Below are 10,401 nucleotides of genomic sequence, written 5' to 3' on the forward strand. Positions count from 1 at the left end.
GGTTCAAGCAATTCTCCTGCCTCAGCCTCCTGAGTAGCTGGGATTACAGGCGCCTGCCACCATGCCCAGCTAATTTTTTGTATTTTAGTAGCGATGGGGTTTCACCATGTTGGCCAGGCTGGTCTTGAACTCCTGACCTCAGGGAATCCGCCTGCCTTGGCCTCTGAAAGTGCTGGGATTACAGGCATGAGCCACTGCGCCCAGCCCCTCTAGTTACTATTATATGGGTTGTCACAGCCTGGGGCTGTGAAAAAGTTCATGGGCTTTGGAATCAGAGCCGTGTCGGGTTCCAGTGTTACTCCTTACCAGCTGTGCATCCTCAGCAAAGTCACTTGTGTTTCCTCACCTTTCAAGTGGGGATAATAAGGCTTTGGTGTAAGTTAATCCTGTGGATAGAACCAAGGCCACGCAGCATAGTAGGTCCTCAGTAAAGGGTCTCCAGCATGGTTTTATTCTCGATATTCCCTGTGGCCGAGGTAGGGCCGGGAGTGAGGGGTGGGGACGGGGGCCTCGGAGCAGACCCTCACAACAGGTTCTCCTGAAGGAAGAAACATCGGCCTGTGCAACGGGAAGCTGAAAGCCATGTCTGGGGAGGAGGTGGACAGCGTGGAGAAGGGCGAGCTGGCCGACCGCGTGGGGAAGGTGGGTCCCCGGAGGCAAGGCTGGCGGCAGGGCTGGGTCACAGCTCTGAAATCTGATTCTTCGCCTTCCCTGTCTCCATGTCTAGGTGTCCGTGTTCTTCAGGACCAGCCCAAAGCACAAGCTCAAAATCATCAAGGTTCGCTGGGTGAGGCGGGCACAGGCTGCGCTGCTGGGGCCGGGCCAGAGACACTGTGGCTCAAGGAGCTCATGTGTCTGTCGGGTGACAGTGCAGGGCCCAGCCGCGGCTTCCTTCTCTAGGTCCGGGGCAGCTGCCCCCGGGGTTACCTTTTCATAGCCAGGGGGAGGGGAAGAGGATGAGCAGGGGCACGCGGGCAGCTCCCTTGGAGAGGACGAGGCTCTGAAGTTGCCAGCGTCACTTGCGCTCACAGCCCCTTGGCGAGAACGCAGTCATGGGCCCAGGTTTAGCTGCAGGGGATGCTGGGAAGTGTCATTTCTAGCTGGGTGGACATGAGCCCCACTAAACCTGGGGATCCTTTTAAGGAGGAGCGGAGAACTGGGGGACCCTTGCCACATACACTGAAAACTGGGAACTGTGATTGGATAATGCAAAGGGGAAAACTACAACAGAAGCTGTCTTTTTCGTTTTTTTTTTCTTTGTAGGGGGTCAGGGTGGGGTGGGTTGGAGGCACAGAGTCTCGCTCTGTCACCTATACTGGAGTGCAGTGGCACAATCTCGGCTTGCTTCAACCTCTGCCTCCCAGGGCCAAGCGATTCTCCTGTCTCAGCCTCCCGTGTAGCTGGGATTACCGCCTGCACCACCACACCCGGCTAATTTTTGTATTTTTAATAGAGACAGGGTTTCGCCACGTTGGCCAGGCTGGTCTCAAACTCCTGACCTCAGGTGCTCCACCTACTTTGGCCTCCCAAAGTGCTGGGTGCTTTTTGGCATTATTCCTGTCATTCAACTCCGTGTCTCTGTTTCCTCATCTGTAAAATGGGGGAACTATTAATGCCGTCAGCTAATTCACAGGGTTGGTAGAAGATTAAACAAAGCCAGGCCCATGAAGCTCTTGGCACACAGCAGGTGCCCAATCAAGAGCTGATGTGATTTTTCTGACTCTGCATATGAAAGAAAGGTAGAAAACGTGCGGGTTTTCTCGCCTGTGCTCTGAAAGTTGGCCCTTGAGCTCTTTTAGTAGACGGGCTGGCTTCTTTCATGTCATTTTTAGCTCTACAGAGTAAATCCCTGTGCGAGTTACTCCTCAAAGAAGGTAGTCATACTTACCAGGTACCTCATGGTTTCCAGAGCCACACTGTTGATTACCATTTTTTTACTGGGGATGGATCACCTTTATAAGCCTTTCCTGACCATGCTGGGCACCGTCACATCCGCCGTCTCAGTTTGGGCCTCACTACAGACCTGGGAAGAAGGAACTGTTGCTTCCACTTTGCAGATGGGGAAACTGAGGTCAAGAGGGTCAAGGGCTCACCGAATTCCCAAGCTAATGTGGGTGAAGCTGGGATTGAAAGTCCACGTGCCCTCCAGACAGAGGTCTCTGTGGCTGGCCACAGGGTGTGTGTGGCCGGGCATTTCGAGCTGGTCCTCGGGCTGCAGGCCTTCATTGCCTGCTCTTTCCAAAGGCTCTGCAGGAGTCAGGGGCAGTCGTGGCCATGACTGGGGATGGGGTGAACGACGCGGTGGCCCTGAAGTCTGCAGACATCGGGATCGCCATGGGGCAGACAGGGACGGATGTCAGTAAAGAGGCCGCCAACATGATCCTGGTGGACGATGACTTCTCAGCCATCATGTAAGCTGCCCTTCTGGTAGATTTTTAGTTGCAAAAATGCCTGGGGCCACCAGCTTCTCCCTGGGACCTGCTACTGTGGAGACAGAGGGGGTCTCGCAGAGTCCCCAGGGAGAGCTGAATCTCGGGGCTGGTCAGTGTGGCAGGTGCCCCCAACCCCAAACACCAAGAGCCTCTCATAGCAGGGTCATGGGGTCCACGGCCCCTGGGGCTAGTCACATGCCGCACCCAGGGGAATGTCACGGACATGAAGCAGGGATGGGATTTGCTGCCTGTGGGTGCATTTCATGTGTTCCTGGGAATGCCCGCCGGGCTCAGGCTGGTGGGCAGCAGCTGAATCTGTAGGGAAAACCTGTGGCCGAATACATGGTCGCAGTTGAGTGTTGGGTGAGAAAGGATTACAATGAGCATCTTCAGTGTGAGGCTCACGTGTCGATAGATACATCTCATGTATTGACAAGAGACCTGGGTGCAAACACCCCCACCGCTCCCCACCGAGGTGCTCTTTAGGTTCTGGGTTTACACAAAACTCTTCGTTCCATTTCACTTTTCTGTATTTTTTCTTAATACATTTACCTTCCCTCTGGATCTGATTTTAATTAGTTCTAACTAAGACTGTCATAAGCAAATCGTAGTAGTTGGGGGTGAGGGAAAACTTTTATCAGAACATCCAAATGAACAAATATTGAGGCCAGGTGTGATCGTGCACTTTACAAGGCTGTCTCCACAATTGATTCGCCATAGGAAGCCTTAACATGCTTAGTAAAAAAAGAAAGAAAAAAAAGTCATAATATCAGCTCTATAGTTCTTTTGCAAACTTTTTAAGCAAAATCTGGCGGGGCGGGGCGCGGTGCATAGATGATTTTTCTACATGCGTGACCCCAGGTCAAGGTTTAAAAGGGCTTCCGTGAAGAGCCTTCTAAAGACAGAAGTAGGCGATGTCCTTCAGCCTCCCCATCCCTCCCTCCTTACCGTCCCCCGGACCTCATTTTTAGGCCTAACTGGTTTTGCTGCGTCTCTCTCTCCTCTTTGGTAAATTGCTGAGATGTACGGAGCACTTCGGGAGTCTGGGCAGGGATGGGATCCCTGGGCTCATCAGAAGAGTAATTGATGGTCCAATTGGAGGTATCAAGTGTACCCTTGGCACAGAAGGGCGAACATGGCTCAAGGATCAGTTCCCAGTGACCAAGGGGCACCTGTTAGAACACTACCATCTCCTACAAATGTGTCCCCAAGAATGCCAGCAAGGGAACCAGCAGAAGTCCAAGTACAGCGTCCATCTGGGCAAGTCCCCACTGCCCCTTGCAGCAACCAACGCACTGGCTGAGCCCTCCTGCAGGCCCTCTCTGTGAGTAAACTGCTCTCTTCTCTTGCAGGAATGCGGTGGAGGAAGGCAAGGGGATTTTTTACAACATCAAAAACTTTGTCCGATTCCAGCTGAGCACGTAAGTAGAGGCCGGCATTCCGAGTGTCATTAAGGGCCACGCCTGGCAGGCGGCCGCTGACTGGCTGCATGTGGCCCGCAGGAGCATCTCTGCCCTCAGTCTCATCACTCTGTCCACCGTGTTCAACCTGCCCAGCCCCCTCAACGCCATGCAGATCCTGTGGATCAACATCATCATGGATGGGCCGCCGGCGCAGAGGTAAGGCCGGGCCAGCTGGGAGCCTGTGTCTCCTTACCCCGCTGTGGAGCTGCCTGGGGCTGCTGGCTGTGCCCTAACGTTATAGGGATGAACACACACTGCCGCTTTCCATCAGGAGTTCCCAGAAAACTGAAGTGTGTTGCACTGGGGTGAGACTGGGAGTAGAAGGCAGAGGAGAAAGTACCTGGGCCGGCAGGGCTGGGCGAGGATGGAATTTTCTGCTCCCTCTGCCTGGATGCTCTCCCTGGGCAACCTGCTTTGCTCGTTCTCATTCTTCATTCCAGTCACTGCCTTCAGGAAGTCTTCCCTGATTGCACTCCCACTCAATCCCCTCACCCTGCTGTATTTTTCCCTAGAGAGGAAGATACACACACGCTTTTCCTTATGGGTCTGATTGTGATCTGTCTCCCCTTTAGAACATCAGCTTCGTGGAGGTGGAGTTTGTGTTTTACTCCTGCTGTCTAAAGCACCTTGCTACCCAGTAGGTGCTCAGGAGTCCACCCGCTCCTTAATATCCCCTTCCACAGGCCAGCCAAGTGGTGTGGGGGAAGGAATGTACTTTGGAGTCAGGGGACCCATGTGGCCACGCATGCGTAACTGTGTGAGCGCAGCGCCGACATTGCTTCCGCTGGAGCTCAGTGTTGCTGTTATTACCAGTGACAGCTGCTAAGGGAAAGAGAGTGCTCATTTGTGTCCTCAAAGCCAAGTGTGAGGGTTACCTCTCCTGCCAGCTCTCCCTGGGAGCACGAAGCTAGTCTGAGCTGCTCCCACTATGCTACCCGCTGCTGGTCTAGCCTCAACCCTGCTGTGTGGAATTGGCTGGAGGCAGGGCTCAGCTGATGAGGGGCCCTGCGGAGGGCGGAGTCTGGAGCCTGTTTCTCCAGGCTCAACGTGGGGGGTCGCCTCATAGTGATGGAGATCGCCTGGGTGTATGGAACTGTGTGTGGTTAGCCTCAGTGGGTGGTCTTCCTTCAGCCTGCGGAACAGATGGAGGGGCACAGCTGCCCGTGGACTCAGGCTCTGGGGCTTCTGGAAGGCACTGAGGAGGGCAGGTGCGATGCCGGGGGGCATTCAGCAAATGCCTGGCCCTGCCCGCTGTGCCCACTTGGTCTGGGAGGCTTATGCACGGCTGTCTTGAGGGTCCTTTATTTCATTCCTGGTTCATTTCAAAGTGTCTGTGTCTTGTTTGGAGCAGCTTGGGGGTAGAGCCCGTTGACAAAGACACCCTCAGGCAGCCACCACGGAGTGTGGGGGACACCATCCTCAGCAGAGCCCTCATCCTGAAGATCTTCATGTCCGCAGTTGTCATCATCAGCGGGACCCTCTTTATCTTCTGGAAGGAGGTGAGCGAGGGCCGCCCCCTCTTGTTCTGTAAGAGTTCTCCAAGTCCTGGGGCCGTGCAGATGCTGGGGACTGCAGTCCCTGCCCTCCTGCCCCAGCTCACGTCTGGGAGAGGCAAACATGTACACACACAGGACAATGTGGTGCCATCAGAGGGACGGGGAGCATGAGGCAAAGGGACTGGGTGACCCCTGAAGGAAGGGAGGTTGCCAGGTGTGTGCCTGGGAACTGCAGAGGCTGGCGGGGTGGGGATGACTTTGCCAAGACAGGAGTTGAAATGTACATGAGGCCCCATACATCAGGTTTCTTTCTACATGAGACAGGATGCCCCCTGTTCCCTTGTCACCAGCAAACAATTTGAAACCTGCTAAAGATCCTCCTGTGTTATGCTCTAGAGGTGACTGTTTGCTTCAGATCTGGGCCTGGGTCAACTTTTCAAGGCCTGCAGGTTCAGGGAGCTCTGGGCCAGGATGGGCAATGACCTAGGTGGGAAATGAGGCAGGTGACCCGTGTGACCACACTGCAGGTCGCACATGTGCAGGAAGGGGGAGGGACCCTAGCCAGGAACCCTGCATCCATTTTTCCTCCTGCTCTCCGTCTGCCCCAAGCAGAACAGCCTTCTTACTGTTCCCCTGCCTTCTTACCGGCCTGGGAAGGCCATGAAGGCCCCTACGCTTGTCCAGCTTGGGGTGAAAAAGATGGGCCAACCCGGTGGTCCTCCGAGTGGGGTCCCAGTAGTGGCGTCAGCACCCCTGCACCCCTAAGAATTGAGCTGCCAGGCGCTGCCTCTGTCTCCACTTTAACACATGTGCTCCAGGAGACTCAGCTGCATGCTCATGGCTTAGCCCTGTGGCGTGGTCACCGAGTGCAGGAGGGTATCCATGGCCTGCTGCCCTGGCCAGGCAGAGGAGCCTCTCCTCAGGTGGTGGGAAGTTGAGGTGAGAACTGCTGGCTGAGCGTGGTGGCTCACCCCTGTAATCCCAGCACTTTGGGAGGCTGAGGCAGGTGGATCACCTGAGGTCAGGAGTTCAAGACCAGCCTCACTAACGTAGCAAAATCCCATCTCTACTGAAAACACAAACATTACCCAGGCATGGTAGCTCACCCCGGTAATCCCAGTACTTTGGGTGGCCAAGGCGGGTAGATCACCTGAGGTCAGGAGTTCAAGACCAGCCTCACTAACATAGCAAAACCCTGTCTCTACTGAAAACACAAACATTACCCAGGCATGGTAGCTCACCCCGGTAATCCCAGTACTTTGGGTGGCCAAGGCGGGTGGATCACCTGAGGTCAGGAGTTCAGGACCAGCCTGGCCAACATGGTGAAACTCCATCACTACTGAAAATACAAAAATTAGCCAGGCACGGTTGGGTACCTGTAGTCCCACCTACTCAGGAGGCTGAGGTGGGAGAATTACTTGAACCTGGGAGGCAGAAGGTTGCAGTGAGCCGAGATCACACCACTGCACTCCAGCCTGGGTGACAGCGTGAGATTCCGTCTCAAAAAAATAACTGCCCAGGAGCTTCTAACCGTGGGCTGGTCTCACCTCAGCTCTGGCCATACCCTGCAATGTCGCCCACCCCTGAGACCCTGCAGGGCTCACAGCTGGGCAGGACTCCAGGGTTTCTCTCAGAGCTGCACTCGGTCACCTCACAGGCTCTCATCGCCTCGGGCATCAGCCATCCTTCAGCCTGCCTTGTAGGAAGTGACATTCACGCTGTGGGTTTAACTGGAGGCATCACCTCCCCGGGAGACAGTTACTTCCTGGAGGAGGTGGTGTTTCTTCTGGCTGTGGGTGCCCCGCCCCCATCCTCGTGGTGGCAGCAAACCAGCATGTGCTGGGGAGACCCTGGTGTGGCACCCACTGACCTCACACCTGGAGGAAGCTGTGACCCATTCCTATTACTGAGCTTATAAGTGGCCCCCGGCCGTGCCCCAGGAGCCGTGAGGCAGGCCTGTGCCCTTTGGTTCAGGATGAATGATATCTCGTCCCGTCTAACCTCTCGCCCGTGCGCTTGCCTTCCAGATGCCTGAAGACAGAGCGAGCACTCCCCGCACCACGACGATGACCTTCACTTCTTTTGTGTTTTTTGATCTCTTCAACGCCTTGACCTGCCGCTCTCAGGTGAGACCAGGGCTGACCCTCCTTGCTGCAGAGCTGCGGTGTGTTCTCGACAGCAATGCCCCAGCCCTGCCCACAGCATTGAGCGGCTCTGGCTCAGCGTGGGCAGCCAGAGCTCTCCTGCCTGCACCTGGGCTACGGACAGCACACAATCCCCCATGTCACTTTCTCCCCACAGACCAAGCTGATAGTTGAGATCGGCTTTCTCAGGAACCGCATGTTCCTCTACTCCATCCTCGGGTCCATCTTGGGGCAGCTGGCGGTCATTTACATCCCCCCGCTGCAGAGGGTCTTCCAGACGGAGAATCTGGGAGTGCTCGGTGAGTGGCGGGGACGGGAACGACAGGTGACCTCAGACCAGGGCCGTGGGGGGCGCGGTGCTGCCAGGCGGGGAGCTGCAGCCCAGGAGGGGCGAGCGCGGGAAAGCGGAACTCACCAGGGGCCGGCTCTCTCTTCAGGGCCTTTCTGTCCTCACAGGAAGGGACTCTAATGTAGGTGATGTGAGGGGGGCACAGAGGACACACAGAAACCTCCAGGAAGAGGCCCCTTGCTCAGGAATAGGGACTGGGGTCCAAGGGGCATCGGCATCACAGGCGTCAGGCTAGAGGCTCAGAGCACATGGAGGGAGCTGTGCAAGGCCTGGACTCAGCCTGGGATTGGGGAGCCTGGACTTGACCCTGGGGCCAGTAGTGTGACTTAGCGATCTGGTCACCTGAAGACAGGGAGCTGGTCTGTCTTCTGGTTTTGGCTGGAAGGGACATGATTTAGTCACCATGGCTTTCCAAGGACACACACCGTGGTGTGGGGCCCAGGGAACTCCTCGACATCCTCAGCCAAGTGAACGTGTCACCCTTCTCTGAAGCTGCAGTGATGGCAGGTGTGGGGGCAGGGTTGGGAGGAAGAGGGAGCCAGGGGCAAATCATCGACCCCACCCTTCTCCCCACGGTGCTGACAGTCACCCCCACCACGGAGTAGAGGACGAGGGAGGCTGGTGAGGCAGCCTTCATGGGCCCCCCCTCGCTGGCAGGGCTCAGAGTGGGTCGTGGCTCAGATCTGGAGGGGCATGGAATTATCCATCAGGCCTGAGGCTGCAGTGACAACGGTCCTATGTGCTCCAGGCAAGACTGGGATGGTCAATTCTGCCCTGTCCTCCAAAAAGCAGTGTGGGTCACCAGCAATGCCCTGCAGGAACAGACAACAGGAAGCCCCAAAACAATGTGCTCACTGGAGGTTTCTACCTGCTGGGAAGGCCGTCTTCCCACGGCTGAAGGGGTTGTGCTTGGCAGCCCGTATGTCGGCAGTCATGGCAACAGGAAGCCAGGGATCATTCCTCACTACAGCATATGACGGGAGCAGAGGAAGACGCTGGGAATTCATCCCAGGGAATGTGTCAGGGTGCACTGGACAGGGAGCCCAGACTGGTCACTCAGGACATTTGCAAGCACCAGCGTGCTGGAGCAGGTGCTGTCGGGAAAGGAAACCCATTCCCCTTCCAGCCCGAGTCCGTAACATGCCCCCAGCTGCCTGCCAGACCACCCTGTGCTCTGGAGCTGCCTGCAGCTTGCCTTGACAGATGGGCAGGGCCTTCTGGAACTGTAGCATTTTGGATCCAGGGTTGGGAAGATCTCCCTGCCTTGGGGGTAATGAAAAGGGCTGGTCCTCTGCACCTCTCACTTTATCAGGAGGACGTTAAGGGAAGGAGCTTCCTGCCGGGGCGCAGAGCTGCGTGGTGTGCTCTCTGACCCTTTTCTGTTTTCCCCTTTGGCAGATTTGCTGTTTTTAACTGGACTGGCCTCATCTGTCTTCATGTTGTCAGAGCTCCTCAAACTATACGAAAAACACTGTTGCGGCACCCAGAGAGTCCAGACGCAACATGAAGATGTGTAGTGGCCCTCACTCTGCGGCCCCTTCCCTAATCATCTCCATCTGGATGTGCCTGTGGCCCCTGTGGTGTCTCCTCTTCAGGGGAGACTTTTAGGACGGACGCTGCAGCCTTCTGTCAGTGACTCAGTTTTTCCTCCTGGGAACGCTGCAGGCATCTCGTGGGCTCCGGGGACCCAGGTCCACATCCATCCAGCACGCCCACTGGCTCTGGGACAGACAGGGAGGGGCCCGTCCAGAAACATCACACTATTTATTAAATCACAATGATTTTTATTAACCACGTCTATATATGTATCTGTGCCACAGCTTGCAGTGACGCAGGCCACTCGTGCCAGATACATGGGGCTTCTGAGAGGTAGTGGGTAGGATGGTCACACTCCGCCCATTGTCTCCCCGGAGGCCCCACTTCCTCATCATAAAATGAGGGCTTTTTAAATAAAGTGCTATACCAGGGGCTATTATTCTTTTGATGCGTTTACCTAGGGTTTTTCACACAAGGGGCCAGGTTGGAAACCCACAGCTGTGTGTTAATGGCCACATGGGGTGAGCAGCAATCCATCATGAATGGCCTATGGGAAGGCTTTTGGCGATAAAGAGCAGGGCTGCGCACGGTGGCTCACACCTGTAATCCCAGCACTTTGCAAGGCCAAGGCAGGCGGATCCCTTGAGGCCAGCCTGGCCAACACGGCAAAACCCTGTCTCTACTAAAAAAAAAAAAAAAAAAGCAGCCAGGCCTGATGATGCGCACCTGTTAATCCCAGCTACTCGGGAGGCTGAGGCACGAGCATGGCTCGAGTCCTAGAGGCAGAGATTGTACCACTGCACTGCAGCATGGGCAACAAAGCAAGATTCTCTCTCAAGAAGTGACCCTTCTCTCCGGAATCGGGAGCAGCAGTGTCCCCTGCTGCCTGCAGACGAGCTTCATTTCCCACTGCCCCACAGACTTCCAAAAACGGATCTGCTCTTCCACGTGGCAGAGGAGAGAGGGCTCCATGCTGTTCTT

General features: G+C 55.7%; 1 protein-coding gene across 1 annotated transcript in view; it reads left to right on the forward strand.

Moving 5' to 3' along the window:
* The window catches only part of ATP2C2 (ATPase, Ca++ transporting, type 2C, member 2), a 93,222-nt gene extending 83,114 nt beyond the window's left edge, over positions 1–10,108 (forward strand). The window contains exons 16-24 of the mRNA XM_011972285.1: positions 545–642; positions 728–778; positions 2,245–2,411; positions 3,785–3,853; positions 3,935–4,051; positions 5,247–5,394; positions 7,419–7,517; positions 7,693–7,834; positions 9,283–10,108. Of these exons, the coding sequence (XP_011827675.1) occupies positions 545–642; positions 728–778; positions 2,245–2,411; positions 3,785–3,853; positions 3,935–4,051; positions 5,247–5,394; positions 7,419–7,517; positions 7,693–7,834; positions 9,283–9,401 (1,010 nt within the window). The 3' untranslated portion in view covers positions 9,402–10,108. The remainder of the gene's footprint in view (positions 1–544; positions 643–727; positions 779–2,244; positions 2,412–3,784; positions 3,854–3,934; positions 4,052–5,246; positions 5,395–7,418; positions 7,518–7,692; positions 7,835–9,282) is intronic.
* The last annotated feature ends 293 nt before the right edge of the window (positions 10,109–10,401 follow it).

The sequence above is a fragment of the Mandrillus leucophaeus genome, unplaced genomic scaffold, assembly GCF_000951045.1.
Source record: "Mandrillus leucophaeus isolate KB7577 unplaced genomic scaffold, Mleu.le_1.0 Scaffold10, whole genome shotgun sequence".
In the NCBI taxonomy this organism is placed as follows: Eukaryota; Metazoa; Chordata; class Mammalia; order Primates; family Cercopithecidae; genus Mandrillus; species Mandrillus leucophaeus.